At 45.2% G+C, this 18,542-nt stretch overlaps 2 protein-coding genes across 2 annotated transcripts; both read left to right on the top strand.

Annotated features, from left to right (window-relative positions):
* The first annotated feature begins 4,727 nt into the window (after positions 1-4,727).
* Positions 4,728-9,657, top strand: fbp1a (fructose-1,6-bisphosphatase 1a). Its single transcript, XM_015960296.3, has 7 exons — positions 4,728-4,960; positions 5,334-5,496; positions 5,659-5,751; positions 6,915-7,055; positions 7,133-7,270; positions 7,452-7,571; positions 9,068-9,657. Exons 1-7 carry the CDS (start codon positions 4,791-4,793, stop codon positions 9,257-9,259), a joined length of 1,017 nt encoding a protein of 338 aa, XP_015815782.3. The 5' UTR covers positions 4,728-4,790; the 3' UTR covers positions 9,260-9,657.
* Positions 9,658-10,482: 825 nt separating this feature from the next.
* On the top strand, positions 10,483-18,191 carry fbp2 (fructose-1,6-bisphosphatase 2). Its single transcript, XM_015960298.3, has 7 exons — positions 10,483-10,866; positions 11,864-12,026; positions 14,710-14,802; positions 15,270-15,410; positions 15,734-15,871; positions 16,128-16,247; positions 17,905-18,191. The coding sequence occupies exons 1-7, from the start codon at positions 10,694-10,696 to the stop codon at positions 18,088-18,090; spliced, it is 1,014 nt and encodes a 337-aa protein (XP_015815784.1). The 5' UTR covers positions 10,483-10,693; the 3' UTR covers positions 18,091-18,191.
* The last annotated feature ends 351 nt before the right edge of the window (positions 18,192-18,542 follow it).

Genomic DNA, 18,542 nt, shown 5'->3' with positions numbered 1-18,542 from the left:
CGGGGTCCCACCCTGGAGCCAGGCCTGGGGTTGGGGCCCGTGAGCGAGCGCCTGGTGGCCGGGCTTTCGCCCATGGGGCCCGGCCGGGCCCAGCCCGAACCGGATACATGGGCTCGTCCAACTGTGGACCCACCACCCGCAGGAGGAACATGAAGGGTCCGGTGCAATGTGAATCGGGTGGCAGACCAAGGCGGGAGCCTTGGCGGTCCAATCCCCGGACAAGGAAACTAGTTTTTGGGACATGGAACGTCACCTCGCTGGCGGGGAAGGAGCCGGAGCTTGTGGCAGAGGTTGAGCGGTACCGGCTAGATATAGTCGGACTCACCTCGACACATTGCATTGGCTCTGGAACCCGAGACCTGGAGAGGGGTTGGACACTCTACTTTGCTGGAGTTGCTCCGGGTGAGAGGCGGAGGGCTGGGGTTGGCTTTTTGTTAGCCCCGAGACTCTCTGCCTGTGTGTTGGGGTTTACCCCGGGGGACAAGAGGGTAGCTTCCTTGCGCCTTCGGGTCGGGGAACGGGTCCTGACTGTTGTTTGTGCGTATGGGCCAAATATCAGTTCAGAGTACCCACCCTTTTTGGAATCCCTGGGACGAGTGCTAGATAGTGCTCCATCAGGGGACTCCATTGTCCTGCTGGGGGACTTCAATGCTCACGTGGGCAATGACAGCTTGACCTGGAGGGGTGTGATTGGGAGGAACGGCCCACCTGATCAGAACTCGAGCGGTGTTTTGTTATTGGACTTCTGTGCAAGCCGCAGTTTGGCCATAACGAACACCATGTTCGAACATAAGGATGCCCACCGGTACACTTGGTACCAGGGCAGCCTAGGTCACAGGTCGATGATAGATTTTGTAGTCGTATCATCTGACCTGCGACCGTATGTTTTGGACACCTGAGTGAAGAGAGGGGCGGAGCTGTCAACTGATCACCACCTGGTGGTGAGTTGGATCAGATGGCAAGGGAACATGCCGCGTAGACCTGGCAGACCCAAACGCATAGTGAGGGTCTGCTGGGAACGCCTGGCAGAAGAACCTGTCAAGACGGTCTTCAACTCCCACCTCCGGCAGAGCTTTGACCACGTCCCGAGAGCAGTGGGGGACATTGAGTCCGAGTGGGCCTTGTTCCACTCTGCGATTGTCGAGGCGGCTGTTGCTAGCTGTGGTCGTAAGGTGGCCGGTGCCAGTCGTGGTGGCAACCCCCGTACCCGCTGGTGGACACCAGAGGTTCGGGGAGCCGTCAGGCTGAAGAAGGAGGCCTACAGGGCGTGGCTGGTCTGTGGGTCTCCGGAGGCAGCAGACAGGTACCGGATAGCCAAGCGGGGTGCAGCAGTGGCAGTTGCCGAGGCAAAATCTCGGGCGTGGGAGGAGTTTGGTGAGGCCATGGAGAAAGACTATCGATCGGCTCCAAAGAGGTTCTGGCAAACTGTCCGGCGCCTCAGGAGAGGAAGGCAGCAACTCGCTCACACTGTTTACAGTGGGGATGGGGAGCTGCTGACGTCAACTGAGGCTATAGTCGGACGGTGGAAGGAATACTTTGAGGAGCTCCTCAATCCCACCAATGCGCATTCCGAGGAGGAACCAGAGCTGGGAGGCCTGGGGATGGACTGTCCGATCTCGGGGGCAGAAGTTGCTGAGGTAGTCAAACAACTACACAGCGGCGGAGCCCCGGGGGCGGATGAGGTTCGTCCTGGGTATCTCAAGGCTATGGATGTTGTAGGGCTGTCATGGTTGACACGTCTCTACAACATTGCGTGGTCATCGGGGGCAGTTCCTAGGGAGTGGCAGACCGGGGTGGTGGTCCCCATCTTTAAGAAGGGTGACCTGAGGGTGTGTTCCAACTATAGGGGGATCACACTCCTCAGCCTCCCTGGAAAGGTCTACTCCAAGGTACTGGAGAGGAGGGTCCGATCGATAGTTGAATCTCAGATAGAGGAGGAGCAATGTGGTTTTCGTCCTGGCCGTGGAACTGTGGACCAGCTCTATACCCTTGCAAGGGTGATGGAGGGGGCATGGGAGTTTGCCCAACCAATCCACATGTGCTTTGTGGATTTGGAGAAGGCTTATGACCGTGTCCCCAGGGGCACCCTGTGGGGGACGCTCCAGGAGTATGGGGTGGGTGGCTTTCTGTTAAGGGCCATTCAGTCCCTTTACCAGAGGAGCGTGAGTTTGGTCCGCATAGCCGGTAGTAAGTCGGACCTGTTCCCAGTGAGGGTTGGACTCCGCCAGGGCTGCCCTTTGTCACCGGTTCTGTTCATCACATTTATGGACAGAATTTCTAGACGCAGCCGTGGTGTGGAGTGTGTCGAGTTTGGTGGCAGGAGAATCTCGTCTCTGCTTTTTGCGGATGATGTGGTCCTCCTAGCTTCATCCAGCTCTGACCTTCAGCTCTTGCTGGGTAGGTTCGCGGCCGAATGTGAAGCGGCTGGGATGAGGATCAGCACCTCCAAATCTGAGACCATGGTTCTCGACCGGAAAAGGGTGGCTTGCCACCTCCGGGTCGGGGGAGAGGTCCTACCTCAAGTGGAGGAGTTTAAGTATCTCGGGGTCTTGTTCACGAGTGAGGGTAGGAGGGATCGGGAGATCGACAGGCGGATTGGTTCGGCGTCTGCAGTGATGCGGACGCTGAGCCGATCTGTCGTGGGGAAGAGGGAGCTGAGCCAGAAAGCCAGGCTCTCGATTTACCGGTCGATCTACGTCCCAATCCTCACCTATGGTCATGAGCTTTGGGTAATGACCGAAAGAACGAGATCGCGGATACAAGCGGCCGAAAGGAGTTTCCTCCGTAGGGTGGCCGGGCTCAGCCTTAGAGATAGGGTGAGGAGCTCGGACATTCGGGAGGGACTCGGAGTAGAACCGCTGCTCCTCCGGATCGAAAGGAGCCAGTTGAGGTGGTTTGGGCATCTGGTCAGGATGCCTCCTGGACGCCTCCCTGGGGAGGTGTTTCGGGCATGTCCTGCCGGCAGAAGGCCCCCGGGTCGACCCAGGACACGTTGGAGAAGTTACATCTCCAATCTGGTCCGGGAACGCCTTGGGGTCCTGCCGGAGGAGCTGGTGGACAAGGCCGGGGAGAGGACGGCCTGGAGCTCCCTAGTTGGGATGCTGCCCCCGCGACCCGGACCCGGATAAGCGGAGGAAGACGAGACGAGATATGTATGAAACTTTCTTTGCGTTTGAATAAAAAATGGTTATAATTTCCTTGGTAGTGTGAGTGCAATCTCTGATGTCAAACCTTGGAGGCTACTCTTTTCGGTTTTATATTGTTGCTCCTCTGCCATAGTGACAAAACATCTAAACATTCTGTACGGCAGTACTCATTTGCAGGTAAACCATGTTGTTGTGATCGACCATCCAGGCTTACGTTGACCGAAGCACCAAGAATGATGAGAATGTCCGATCTGTGTCGAGAAATGAGCCAAAGCTATTGAGAAAGATCTTTGCCGTTTTGGAGACACTGACTGTTTAAATGAGAAAGGGATTCAGATTGAAGCCGAGTGAACAGTTTAGGAAGAGATATGAGCTTTTGCAGGTGAGCTATAGTGTTGTGCTAAACTGTGAGTGTTTGCCAAAATGATCTTAGAGGTTTGAGAATGTAATTTCTGTTTCAAGAAATGAGCCAAACCAATGGAGAAAAACTGTAAACGCATAAAAAACTTGTTCAAAAAACAGAAAGTGTGCTTATATAATCACATCCTGCCCAGAGAAGTCAGGATCTGTAGAAGAGGAGACGTTGGTTTCTAGCTTTAACCAGTTAAACCTAAAGATGAAAAACTGTGTTTCAGGAAACGTGAAAACTTGAATGGCTGAAAGACACAAGGAGCCGAGGAAACAGCAGGTCTGGAGTCCGCTGCTCAGCGTAACTATAGGAACGGGATTTTAACAAGTACTGGACAGATTCAAGGAGAAGAGTGTATTTGTTTATTCTACAAGTCACAGTTAGTAAGAGAATAGGTGGAATTTTCTCATTATCTGCCAATAGTTTCAGTTTCTCACTGAGGCCTTTGTGGGCATGGCCAGAAAGACAGATTTCTGTGGTACCTATAAATGAATGGATGACTGGATGACTGGATGGATGGATGGGTGAATGGATGGGTGAATGGTGGATAGATGGATGGGTGGATGGATGGATGGATGGATGGATGGATGGATGGATGGATGGATGGATGGATGGATGGATGGGTGGGTAGATGGATGGATGGGTGGGTGGATGGATGGATGAATGGATGGATGGATGGGTGGATGGATGGATGAATACATATGTGGTTGGATGGATGGATGAATAGATAGATAGGTGGGTGGATGGATGGATGGATGGATGGATGAATAGATAGATAGGTGGGTGGATGGATAGATGGATAGGTGGGTGGATGGATGGATGGGTAGATAGGTGGATGGATGGATGGATAAATGGATAGAAAGGTGGGTGGATGGATGGATAGATGGATAGGTGGGTGGATGGATGGATGGGTAGATAGGTGGATGGATGGATAAATGGATAGAAAGGTGGGTGGATGGTGTAAAACCTTTATTTGTTTTTTCTGAGTAAATCTTGAGTAACTCAGGTGCTTACAGGTGTGCGCAGCTCTTTTTGTCCAGGTCACATCTTTATGTTTAAACATTTATCAGCTGATTTCTGCACAAAGCGGCTTGTGTTTCTTGCGGGGCCACACCTCTCCCGCAGCCCAGGATTGGCCCCTCTGCTCTCACTCCCTCTGCCGAGTTCCGCCTTTAAAAGTCCCGCAGAGTTCGCTCCGAGCCCCGCACTTGGACTACCGGAGACCGCGCGCCACCATGTCCGACCGGGGAACCTTCGACACCAACGTGGTCACCGTGACCCGCTTCGTGATGGAGGAGGGCAGGAGGGCCAAAGGCACCGGGGAGCTGACCACGCTGCTCAACTCGCTGTGCACGGCGGTGAAGGCCATCTCCAGCGCTGTGCGCAAAGCTGGCATTGCGAACCTGTAAGTCAAATCCGCACGTCTCGTGACGAATTTAGAATATTTGCGCTTTCTGTAAAGTTTTCCAGACTCTTTGAGTTGTATGAAAAGTCGAGGCAGACGCACAGGCTGAGCAGGAGATTCCGGTTGTGCGTGAGCCAATCAGGAAGCGCACATCTGACTCTGACTGACGGTTGGACGTTTGGATACGCGTCTGCGTCGTTAACTCTGATCCTGTCAGCCAAAGCTCCGACAAATAACGTTTCTGATGCGTTTTTATCATAAAAAAAGATTCGAATCCCAACAGAATGTGTCAGAATCACTCCCTAAACGAATGATCATGACTCGTCTCCACCTGTTTATTCTTTCCATGATTTCCTGTGGTGTGCTTCATCAGCTATGGGATCGCAGGCAGCACCAACGTGACTGGAGATCAGGTGAAGAAGCTGGACATCCTGTCCAACGACCTGGTCATCAACATGATCAAGTCTTCCTTCACCTCCTGTGTTCTGGTGTCTGAGGAGAACGACCGGGCCATCATCGTGGAACCAGAAAGACGGGTGGGTTCAGGGTCCATCAGTCCAGAACCACCAATGAGAGCAGGAACTGGTGACCGGGCTCAGAGCGTGCCACGCCTAAAGCGGCCCTGACAGAAACAAGACCTGGCGATTCTTCGATCCCTGCTTTAGTAGGACTTCATACCCTTTTCATGTCTTTTCCAGGGTAAGTACATCGTGTGCTTCGATCCTCTGGATGGCTCCTCCAACATCGACTGCCTCGTCTCCATCGGAACAATTTTTGCCATTTACAAGAAGGTATAGTCACCAGTTACCTATCTAATTATTTAACCTTTATTTATCCAGGTAAACTGTTTGAGAACCACCTAAACATGACCTGGCGAACAGGCCTAACCCCAACCCTGCATAAATACCACAGACAATGCACATGATTGGGAACAAGGATGGGGGTGGGGGGGGGGGGGGGGGTCTGGAATGGATCCCAGTCTTGTGCTGCTGCAAAGCGGAAAGCATCACTCCTAAAGGTGCTATGGATGTTGGGGGGGGGGGGGGTGTAGTTTGGTAGTCTTGCTGGTTTGGTTCCAGTCCCGACCCAATCTTGTTGGGGGACAGAGGACAGGAGAACGCGCAGCTAATTAATTAAATAATGTGGTTCTGTACCTTTCTCTTCAGCACAGCCGACAAAGGTTTATGATGGGTCAGTCCTCCTGCATGCTCAGATCATTCCCTTCCCTTGCTTGAAAAATTGTTCCAAAATGAAAGTTGAACCCACATCTTTTTTATCTGTGAATTCAATGCCGTTCGGCGAGTCTCAAATAAAAATTTGGGCATCTTACCGTAAAAAAATATATCATTAATGTAAAAAAGAAACTCTAAATAAACTATGTTAACACCCAGAATCAAACCCAGGACTTCTGCACAAGAGTCCGACGTCTTACTAGGTGAGCTAAAGCGCCAGTGATGTCCTTTGTATCTGTAACATTTATATCCTTGATGACAGCTGAAACGGAGTGAAAATGGCTATTTTGTTGCTAATTTGCAGGAAATATCGAGAAGAAAGTTCTACAGAAAGTAGCTAAGGGTCCTCAGAAATGTAGCTAGCTTTGTCACTAGGCGTTAGGAACAGCGACAAAGTGGCACTGCCTCTCTCTCTGCTGCTAAAGCTACGGATAGCAAATGCTACGGGCGATGCCTGAGCGTGAATGCGCATGAAGCAGCCTGCTCGACCCGAGCATCTCTCTTTTTCTGTGATTTTACAGAAAAACAGGCAATCACAGTAAAAATACCAGGGCTCATTCTACAGGACCAGGGCATTGCAGGAGAATGTATGAAGAAGACATTTATTATTTCTATACATGTTTTGACTCTCAGACTTCCATAATGCCCCCTTAAAGACGGAAAATAAAGTAAAACATCAGAAAACGAGATTTGTTCACAGAAGTTTCCTTTTCTCCTCTCAGACCACCGACGATGAGCCGTGTGAGAACGATGCCCTGCAGCCCGGCAGGAACCTGGTGGCAGCGGGCTACGCCCTCTACGGCAGCGCCACCATGATCGTCCTGTCCACGGGTCAGGGGGTCAACTGCTTCATGCTGGACCCGGTCAGTACCAGTCCTGACCCAGACTTCACAGATGGGACAGAACTGGGCCATGAAACCCTGCTGGTTTTTCTCTGCAGGCGCTCGGTGAGTTCATCCTCGTCGACCGAGACGTGAAGATCAAGAAGCGCGGAAAGATCTACAGCCTGAACGAAGGTTACGCCAAACACTTTGAGCCGGCCGTCACAGAGTATCTGCAGAAGAAGAAGTTCCCCGAGGTAACGCCGATGTTAGGACACCTTCCTCTTGCTGGTCCTCGTGTCAACAGCTTCCTGTTTCACGGTTTCAAACCAGCAACCTTCCGCTCATTAGACTCGCTTCCTGCTCCAGTGGAAAAGCTCCGTTTGTGATCATCAAGTCACCTGTTGAGTTGATCCTTTCTGTGGTAAATCTTCACAGGACGGCAGCGAGCCGTACGGAGCGCGTTACATCGGCTCCATGGTGGCAGACGTGCACCGGACACTGATGTATGGAGGAATCTTCTTATATCCCGGGAATGTGAAAAGCCCCAAAGGAAAGGTAGGGTGCTCCCAGGAATTCCTTCTTCACACAGATCCCGTTGACCTGCAGGTTTTCTCAGAAGCACCAAGAAAAATAAAGTCGTTACACAAAAATATTCTACAAAATATGAGTTTGTTTGAAGGAGAAGTGAAACATTATTATAGCTGAATGTTAATAAAATTACAGCATTATTACTGTTACATCTCTAGAGTAGAACAGTTGTTATAATAATAATAATCATAATAATAATTATTATTATTAGTCTGGATTACAATCCAGACCCTGGATTATAATCCAGACCCTTTTCATTTAAATGAAAAGTGTCAAAGTTTTGCATTAAACGAAGGAGTAAAAAAGTTTAAAAAATAAAATTTTACTTTTTGGAATAACAAAGAAAAACGTTTTACAATTTTTTTTAAGGTGAACACAATTAAAGTGTAAGTAGTAAAACTTTCATTGTTAAAACCAAGTTAAAGGGTTTGAAAAATTAAAAAAAATGTGTAAAACTTTTAATAAAAAACAAAAAGCTAATCTCTGATTAGCACTAATCTCAGTTTAAGTGAAACTTTGTTGATGTAATCCAGCCTAGCGCTAATCTCAGTTTAACTGACACCTTGTTGGTGTAATCCAGCCTAGCGCTAATCTCAGTTTAAATGAAACCGTGTTGGTGTAATCCAGACTAGCGTTAATCTTAGTTTAAATGACACATTGTTGGTGTAATCCAGACTAGCACTAATCCCAGTTTAAATGAAACCTTGTTGGTGTAATCCAGCCTATCGCTAATCTCTGTTTCAATGAAACCTTGTTGGTGTAATCCAGACTAGCACTAATCTCAGTTTAAATGACACCTTGTTGGTGTAATCCAGCCTAGCGCTAATATCAGTTTAAATGAAACTGTGTTGGTGTAATCCAGACTAGCGTTAATCTTAGTTTAAATGACACATTGTTGGTGTAATTCAGCCTAGCGCTAATCTCAGTTCAAATGAAACCGTGTTGGTGTAATCCAGACTAGCGCTAATCTTAGTTTAAATGACACATTGTTGGTGTAATCCAGACTAGCATTAATCGCATTTTAAATGAAACCTGGTTGGTGTAATCCAGCCTTAACCTTTGAAACTTCCAAATATTTAATCACATTTCTTGTAAAGGATTAAGACTTTAAATGTTTTGTTTTCAGAAGTTTTGTTTCTTTTCTTCAGACGTTTTCATCTCAAAGATTTTTACTTCATCAGGAAGATTTCATCCAACCAACATGGCGACATCTTTCACTCTGAACTTCCTTCTTCATTTTCAGGTCTTTGACCTCCTGCTGCTCCTCCTGAGTGAGGAGGTGTAAAAAATTGACCTTCACAGGTTCCCTTAATAAATGAAATGAGCTCTGATCTCGTAGTTCACCGAAGAGAAAACGTTTTTACTTTTATTTAATTTTTCATCTTTTTGATTCTTTTCCTTAAATCCTTTTGAGTCATTTGTTGGTTTTGTTGCTGAGACTAAACTCCTCCTCCTCCCTGAAGCTGCGGCTGCTCTACGAGGGCAACCCGATGGCGTTCATCATGGAGCAGGCGGGCGGCATGGCCTCCACTGGCTTGCAAAACATCCTGGACATCCAGCCTGAGGACATCCACCAGCGCGCACCAGTGGCGATGGGTTCACCTGAGGACGTGCAGGAGTACATCGCTATCTGCAGAAAACACGCCAAGAAGTGAAAACACGCCGATCCAGCAGGAAAATCTCCAACAGCTTCACACCTGCTGGGAACTCACCTGGATGCAACGTGGCTTTTAGAAGGATTCTTAGGAGGTTTTTACTGAAAACGGTTGAATATGATGCAGTTTTTATTGGTAAACCCAGAAAACTCACTGAAATGTGAAAACACGTCATTCAGACGCTCGCACATTCCAAAAAAACACCAACGTGCCAAAATCAGATAAATGTACTTGAATGAGCAGAAAACCTTTCATCAATGTGCCTCAGTCAGCTGGAGCAGAAATCCTAGTTACTATAGCAACAAGAGATGCTTTTATGGGACAAGACTCGATGCTTTTATTGTGAAACAAAGTACTGTTTTTGGGATGAATCGTTCAAAATAAATCAAACGAGTTTATTTGTGTTTACATATTTGTGTCATTTCTTAAAAAAAACTGTTGTTCTCATTTTCTGAAATAATAAAAAATTAACATATTTTTATTATTTTCCAGACACGTCTCAGGTTTCAGATTAAAAGCCACATAACATTATTGTTCGTAAACTTTTATGATGAAAGTTTTTCAAATCTAACCGTGTTTTTTTTTCACTTTTATGTTTTTCAGAATTTCATATAATATACTTCACTCTGGGGAAAAAACATTTAATAAACTGGAAAATCACAGATTTTTCTTTGGATTTAAAATGACAAAACCTAAACACATATTAAAATCAATGTTAATACTAATAAATTACATCATTTATCTGACAAGAAGCTGATACCAGGTGAAATAAACAGAAATCAGGATTACAACACAAACAGGAAATAAATCAAAACAACAAAAGACAGATCTAGTCTTTCAAAATAAAACAGGAAGTGAAGAAATTCCCAACAGGCTACAAAAACAATAGAAGGCTCACAAAAAAAAGTAAAACACGTCCTGATCAGAACATGAACCTTAATTGTAAAAGCTGAGTAAAACTAAAGTTTTTATCAGGATTTTATTTTAGAAACCAGAAAGTTGGCGCAGATCCTTGACCTTTTCACTAAAGGTCAGCTGGTGACCTTTACATCTTATTTCAGCTGTTGGAATAAAAAAATAGGACCTGCTGCAATAAATCAAACTGAAATGAAGCTTTTTCTGTTTGAATTTGTCGAAACGAGTCGAAGGAAACAACAGAACATCAATGAAGTTGGTCCAGTTCGTCAACATTTAAGTGTAAAAGGGAGTTTATGAATCTGGTGCAGCTTTTTAATCAGATTTGTTCTGCTGCAGAACCTCTTGGACCATGTAAATAAAGGTTCTGTGCAGCGCTAGAGTGTCTGCAGACGACACCCAACACCAGAATCCTGCAGGGTCACTGGTCCACTCGGCTGAGCTCACAAATAGATCCTCTGGCTCTGAACCGGACCGCGTTCATTCAGCCTGCTGCCCACAGCAGAACCAGCAGCCAGCATGTCAGACCAGTCGGCGTTTGACACGGATGTTTGGACCCTGACCCGGTTCATCATGGAGACGGGTCGGCAGGCTAAAGGAGCCACGGGTGAGCTGACCCAGCTCATCAACGCCATGCTGACCGCCATCAAGGCCATCTCTTCTGCTGTGAGGAAGGCGGGTCTGGCCCACCTGTAAGTACCGGTTCGGACGTTTCCATCCCATCATGGAGAGGAGAGCAGCTGAGAAACGGGCTGGTCCGGTTCCAGAACCACAGCTGTTAGACCGCTCCGATCCGGACTGGATTTTTCTGCGTGTAATGAAACGGGATTTCTTGTTTTGGAAAACCACAAAAAAAAGTAAAAAATGTTTTAGTTCATGGGTTTTATTCTGGGACGGGCCGATACGATTCAGATACCAGTATCGGTACCGGTACTGATACCTTTTACTCATTCTCACAAGCTCTTTGAGGGATTTGGACCAGCTGATCCGGATCAAGTAAAACAGGACACAGAAATGAAAAAACAAACCCCTCCTCCTCCCCTCCATCAGGACCCCAGCCAGTGGTGCAGCTGCTCCTCCTGCGGGGGTGGGGTGGGGTGGGGGTTGGGGTTTGGTATTGGTGCTTCGGTCAGTCTGCCCACCTCTGGTTGAGCCAGAACCATCAGAGATGTTAGATTTCTGTCCCCGAGTCCGGCTCGACGTTTCGGAGCGTCTCTGGGTGGCAGAACCAGCCTGCTGTGACGTCTAGAGCGTCCAGAGCTGCAGCAGGGGCGTTGCCACCCTTGGAATCTAATTGGCCACCCCAGGTGCCACCACACTAATTTACCTTTAAATGGGCATTTTATTGTCCACAAAAGGCTTGGGGGTAAAACAAAAAAAAGCATAACCATTGGTGCCACCCATGCACAAAGTTGTGCCTCACCTGGGCCACCCCATTTTAAAAGATCTGGACACGCCACTGAGCTGCAGGCGTGAACACGAGCCGAAGCCACTGCAGTAATCTAATCTAAAATTAAAAAATCCTGCAACGTTTCTTTACTTAAGGACTCGGCTGCTGAGAGAGTTGTGCAAAAGCTATTTCTTCACACTTTCCTTTCCAGTCGTCTTTGATTGTTCTAAATGAAGCAACGACTCTGAGTGGATGTGGTCGGCCGTGTGTTTGTGTTCAAGTCTGGCTGCTGTTTGCAGGCAGGGCATGGCGGGCTCCGTGAACGTGACGGGCGACGACGTGAAGAAGCTGGACGTGCTGTCCAACACGCTGGTGATCAACATGCTGCAGGCGTCCTACAGCACCTGCTGCATGGTGTCAGAGGAGAACAAGGAGCTCATCGTCACGCCCAAAGACAAGAGGGTACCAGAGCTTCGTTAAACCTGCACAAGACAACAAATAAGAGTTTCACTCATTAGATCTGACCGCATCGATGCTGTTAAAACTAAACACGGAAGAAAAAAGGCCTTTGCGGCCCGGTTGTCACCACAAAACGTCAAACTAACTCACGCAGAACCATGACGGAACTAAAACGGTCTTTTCTATAGCGCCTCTCAAGATAAAATCATGAAGCCCGTCACACTTTTTAAAAAAAAGTTTAAAAAATATTATTAAAACGATTAAAAACATGTTTTAAGTGAGTAAAAAAATTAAATTGTGATTTGAAAAAATAATGTAAGGAAAGGGAGAGAGAAAATGAACAGGAAAGAGGGAAGTCAGTAGATCCTGGGAACGTCAGAATAAGAGCAGAACAAGGAGAGGGTGAAGATGAAGGTCCCACCAACGCCTGAACAGGTGAGTTTAAAGGAGACCACTGAGTCCACTGGTCTCAGGCTCAGCGGTGGAGAGGTCCAGAGTCTGGGGGCCACAGCAGCAGATGATCTGTCACCTTTGACCTTTAGCCTGGTGCTGCACAACCAGTAGGCTTTGGCCACTGGAACTCAGGGACCTGCTGGGGGTGTAGGGACTAAGAAGATCACCAATGTAAGATGGTGCTTGTCCATGTAAGGCCCTATAGACCAGAACCAGGATCTTGAAATGAACCCTGAAGTTGACTGGCAGCCAGTGAAGCTGGAGGAGAAGCGGGGTGATGTGGGTGTGTTTGGAGGACTTGGTCAGAAGCCGAGCACAGGCGTTCTGAACCACCTGTAGATGGTTCAGGGAGGTTCTGCTCAGACACGTGAAAAGAGAGTTACAGTAGTCTAAGCGTGAGGAGATGAAGGTGTGGAGAACTGTCTCAAGTTCAGAGCGGGACAGAATGGGACTCAGCTTAGCAACGTTCCTGAGATGGAAGAAGGAAGAGCGAACAAGAGAACTGACATGAGAATCCAGGGTGAGAGCTGGGTCAAAGGTCACGCCAAGATTCCTGACAGAAGGTTTGGTGTGAGAAGCAAGCTGACCAAGAGAGTCTCTGACTTTGGGAACTAGCTTGTCTGGGGCACAGATGAGGATCTCAGTCTTATCTTTATTCAGCTGAAGAAAGCTCCCACCATCCAGATTTTGATAGAGTCTAAGCAGGTGTGTAACAGCTGCAGCTTAGACATCTCATGGGGCTTAAAGGAGATGTACAGTTGGATGTCATCTGCATAAAGATGGTAGGAGATTCCTTTGAAGGAGCTCAGGATGTGCTGAAGAGGAAGCAGAAGAGGAAGAGCAGAGGCCCCAGCACAGAACCTTGTGGGACACCATGGGTAAGGGAGGTGGTGGAGGACCTAAACTTGGAGACGGCCACAGAAAAGGAGCGCTCAGAGAGATAAGGAGGAGAACCACTCCAGAGCAGGTCCTGATAGGCCTACCCAGTCTCTGAGCCTCTCCAGTAGCAGGTGATGGTCAACAGTGTCAAAGGCTGCAGTCAGGTCCAGCAGGACCAGAACAGAACAGTCCCCTGCATCACTGTGAGTCAGAAGGTCATTAGAGACCCTAAGAAGAGCTGTTTCAGTAGAATGAGCTCTACAAAAACCTGACTGGAAGCTATCATAGATGTTATGTTCATCAAGAGCAGCTGTGAGTTGTTTAGCCACAACCTTTTCCAAGATCTTGGAGATGAACGGAAGTTTAGAGATGGGTCTGAAGCTGCTATGGAGAGAGGGGTCGAGACTCGGTTTTTTAAGAAGCGGGTGGATTACAGCATTCTTAAAGTAAGCAGGGACCTGACCAGAAACCAGAGAAGCATTAATTATAGAGAGCACGCTGGGACCGATGGACTGAAAAGCACTTTTAAACAAAGACGAGGGTAAGATGTGGAGGGGGCATGCAGAGGTCTTCATAGAGTTAACTAGTTTGGTTAACTCAGGCAAAGAAACAGGAGCAAAGCTATCTAGGATGATGGGCCTGGTTGGAGTCGGGAGAGGCAGCGATAAGGCTGAAGGAGAGATGCTAGATCTGACCTTACTGACTTTGTCCACAAAGAAAGAGAAAGTTCTCACAGTCTGCAACAGAGTGGATGAAGGCTGTAGGAGAGGCAGGAGAGACGATGCTGCAGATGGTGTTAAACAGCACCTTGGGGTTCCCTTTGCTCGGGGACACCAGGTTGGAGAAATAGGAAACCCTGGCGTCTCTGACTGCAGAGTTAAAGGATGTCAGAAGATCCTTTAGGTGCAGCAGATGGACGTGGAGATGGGTCTTCTTCCACAAACGCTCAATTTTTCTGCACTGGCGCTTCAGGCTGCGAAGGCTGTCATTAAACCAGGAGGTAGGGTTCACGGCAGGAACTGATCTGAGACAAGTTATCATCTTTATTTATTACAGAAGTACAGGATTTTAATGACCTCTTTAGGGGTTTTAATGTAAAAAATGACCAAAGATTCTTTCAGTCAGAAACACAAGAGCATCACACTGAAGGAACCATCCAACCAGTCTTTACTCTTAACTCTGTAAATGAAGGCTTCCTCTGAATAAACTCTATAATTTCTAAATCTTTTAAGAGGTCACTTAATAAATCAGGTGTGATCTGAGGTTTCCACAACTGGAAGTATTTTATGTATTTATGAGCAAAATGTGTGTTTTGCTGCCTTTAAAAGGCTTTTTTTTTTCTTTCGTCTCTCAGGGAAAGTACGTGGTCTGTTTCGATCCTCTGGACGGGTCCAGTAACATCGACTGTTTGGCTTCCATAGGAACCATATTCGCCATCTACAAACGGGTCGGTTTAACTGGAACACTGGTCTGGATTACACAGACATATATATAATAGACATATTTCTGCGTCTATGCTGGAGTCTCATCAGTTTGGTTCCATGAACACCTGCTTCTGTGCAGAAACGCTTAGTGGCCACAAGGTGGCAGTGCTGCTCTGATTTTAGGACTCCTGCTCAGTGAGGTTAAGGGCAGTCAGGGGCGTGTCCAGAGGGTGGCCCAGGTGAGGCACAACTTTGTGCATGGGTGGCACCAATGGCTATGCTTTTTTTGTTTTACCCCCAAAAGCCTTTTAAAGGTGGCCAATCAGATTCCAAGGGTGGCATGTGCTACCCCAGGCCACTCCCTGGACACGCCCCTGAGGGCAAGTTGCTTCTTGTTATAGGTGTCAGATTTTAGCTTCATTAACTTGTTTGTGTTTCAAGACAAATAATTTTTGATTTGTTTGTTTGTTTTGTTGCTGGTGCTGCTGAGGCGTCAGAGGGCGAGCCCACAGAGAAGGACGCCCTGCAGCCGGGCCACGCCATTGTGTGTTCCGGCTACGCCCTCTACGGCAGCGCCACCCTGGTGGCTCTCAGCACCGGAGCCGGACTCAACTTCTTCATGCTGGATCCTGTGAGTGTAAAGTACTAAAAACAAAGGAAATAACACAAATAAGTAATTTGATCATTAAATAATAACATTAATAAGATATATTTATTAAAAAATAATAAACTTACCAAACTAACAAACCTCGTTTTCCTTCTGTTCTCTTCCTTTTTCTGTTTTCATTCTTCAGAGTTACATGTTAACAAGAACGATCAGAATTTGACTTAAAGCTTAGAGGATCTAGTTAAGTTTTACAGTTCAACCCTTAATAATCTCCTTTAGATGAAATATTCACTTATTTATTGTGTTTCTGCAGGAATTGTGACGCTTTCATGTTTTATTCTCCTCAGGCCATCGGTGAGTTCATCCTGACTGAGAGGAACGTCAGGATTAAACAGAAAGGAAAGATCTACAGTCTGAACGAAGGCTACGCCAAATACTTCCACCCCTCCATCAACGAGTACCTCAAACACAAGAAGTACCCCGAGGTGAGGTCTGGTCAGGACTCACCCCAGGCGGACATGTTTGTAGTTTTTGTGACTTCAATCAAAGTTCAGAAGTTTGCAGGAAGACTTTTAGTTTATTTTAAACTTAATGCAAAATACATTAATTCCACCCTTAGACGGGTTAGTGGAGTAGATTTTAGTCTCTGCACAGATTGTAACTAAAACCAACTAAAGTAAAAAATAATCTAATGTTTTTGAATCACATCCAATTATATCTCCCCGCCCCCTTCTCCTGCAGGATGGCAGCTCTCCCTATGGGGCTCGATACGTCGGCTCCATGGTCTCTGATGTTCACCGCACCATCGCCTACGGAGGAATCTTCATGTATCCTGCAAACGAAAAGAGCCCCAAAGGAAAGGTAACCTCAAGCACTTTAGATTAGACCTCTAGGGGAATTAACCCAAGCTGCTAGCCCCTTGCCAAATATGCATTAATAATAATTATTATTATTAATGCATGCTGCTGCAGACTGGTCCCTTAATAATAATAATAATAATTGTGATTATTATTATTATTACTATTATTATTAATGCATGCTGTTGCAGGCTGAGCCCTTAATAATAATAATAATAATAATAATAATTATTATTATTATTATTATTATTATTATTATTATTATTGTTATTATTATTAAGGCATGCTGTTGCAGGCTGATCCCTTAATAATAACAATAATTGTTATTATTATTATTAATGACTGCTGTTGCAGGCTGGTCCCTCAACATTAATAATAATAATAATAATTATTATTATTATTGTTGTTGTTATTATTATTATTAATGCATGCTGTTGCAGGCGGGTCCCTTAATAATAATAATAATAATTATTATTGTTATTATTAATAATGCATGCTGTTGCGTGCTGGTCTCTTAATAATAATAATAATTATTATTATTATTATTATTGTTATTATTATTATTAATGCATGCTGTTGCAGGCAGGTCCCTTAATAATAATAATAATAATAATTATTATTATTATTATTATTATTATTAATAATGCATGCTGTTGCGTGCTGGTCTCTTAATAATAATATAATAATAATTATTATTATTATTAATGCATGCTGCTGCAAACTGGTCCCTTAATATTAATACTAATAATTATTATTATTGTTATTATTATTGTTATTATTATTAATGCATGCTGTTGCAGGCTGATCCCTTAATAATAATAATAATTGTTATTATTATTAATGACTGCTGTTGCAGGCTGGTCCCTCAACATTAATAATAATAATAATTATTATTATTATTATTATTGTTGTTGTTATTATTATTAATGCATGCTGTTGCAGGCTGGTCCCTTAATAATAATAATAATTATTATTATTATTATTAATGAATGCTGTTGCAGGCTGGTCCCTTAATAATAATAATTATTATTATTATTGTTATTATTATTATTAATGCATGTTGTTGCAGGCAGGTCCCTTAATAATAATAATAATTATTGTTATTATTATTATTAATAATGCATGCTGTTGCGGGCTGGTCCCTTAATAATAATAATAATAATTATTATTATTATTATTATTAATGCATGCTGTTGCAGGCTGGTCCCTTAATAATAATAACGATTATTATTATTATTATCATTATTATTATTATTATTAATGTATGCTGTTGCAGGCTGGTCCCTTAATAATAATAACGATTATTATTATTATTATCATTATTATTATTATTAATGTATGCTGTTGCAGGCTGGTCCCTTAACATTAATAATAATGATTATAATAATTATTATTTTTATTTTTATTATTATTATTATTATTATTATTATTATTATTATTAACGCATGCTGTTGCAGGCTGGTCCCTTAATAATAATAATAATAATATTGTCATACATTAGAGAGCATCTGTATGACCTTCCTGTTTAGTGAAAACTACATGGAAAAGCTTAAATATGTTGTAGTATTTCATCTTATGAAGGTTGAATGTTACAACGATATGATTTGTTGGTAACTCCTTACCTCTTTGCTACACCTTCTCTCCTCATGGCATCTTCTAAGCTGCGGCTGCTGTACGAGTGTAACCCCATCGCCTTCCTCATCGAGCAGGCGGGCGGCCTCGCCACCACCGGGACCCAGAGGGTTCTGGACGTTCAGCCCGAAGCCCTCCACCAGAGGGTGCCCTTTGTGGTCGGCTCGCCTGATGATGTCAACGAGTACCTGTCCTTTGTGAAGAAGTTCTCCTAAACCTGCAGGAGGAACATTAAGGACCTGAGTTCTTTCATCTACATGACATCAAGACATCTGCTAAATTGCGAGATAATAAAAGTAATCCGAGCAAAAAAACATTACAGCAAACCAGTGGTTCCCAAAAGTTTTTCCTCGAGGACAGCCAACCCAAACTCCCACACGCATGCGCACGTTAAATGTGACCAGACTTTATTCACAGTTCTAACTTTTATATGGAGTTTTGACTGTAGTGGAGGGTGCATTACTAGGATTTTATAAAAAATATTTCCTCACTAAAATCTTACCACCTACCCTCAAACTCAGTGCGGATGAAATGGTGAGTCGAAATGAATGCAGGGTGAAACCATCTTCTCAGAACTGAGGGGGACACATTCAACCTAACCTTTCTTTATTGGTTAGAGAACCATTTAACCATTTGCTGAATTATTAGTAATATTAATAGTGGTTCA

The sequence above is a fragment of the Nothobranchius furzeri genome, chromosome 10 (assembly GCF_043380555.1).
Source record: "Nothobranchius furzeri strain GRZ-AD chromosome 10, NfurGRZ-RIMD1, whole genome shotgun sequence".
In the NCBI taxonomy this organism is placed as follows: Eukaryota; Metazoa; Chordata; class Actinopteri; order Cyprinodontiformes; family Nothobranchiidae; genus Nothobranchius; species Nothobranchius furzeri.
This window is presented reverse-complemented; position numbering and strand designations above follow the sequence as displayed.

Coding starts and splice junctions, on each gene's coding strand:
- fbp1a (XM_015960296.3), top strand. CDS start 4,791: ATGTCCGACCGGGGAACCTTCGACACCAACGTGGTCACCGTGACCCGC. Junction 5,497..5,658: donor TCGTGGAACCAGAAAGACGG/GTGGGTTCAGGG, acceptor TGTCTTTTCCAG/GGTAAGTACATCGTGTGCTT. Junction 7,572..9,067: donor TGAAAAGCCCCAAAGGAAAG/GTAGGGTGCTCC, acceptor TCCTCCCTGAAG/CTGCGGCTGCTCTACGAGGG.
- fbp2 (XM_015960298.3), top strand. CDS start 10,694: ATGTCAGACCAGTCGGCGTTTGACACGGATGTTTGGACCCTGACCCGG. Junction 10,867..11,863: donor AAGGCGGGTCTGGCCCACCT/GTAAGTACCGGT, acceptor TGCTGTTTGCAG/GCAGGGCATGGCGGGCTCCG. Junction 15,872..16,127: donor AACACAAGAAGTACCCCGAG/GTGAGGTCTGGT, acceptor CTTCTCCTGCAG/GATGGCAGCTCTCCCTATGG.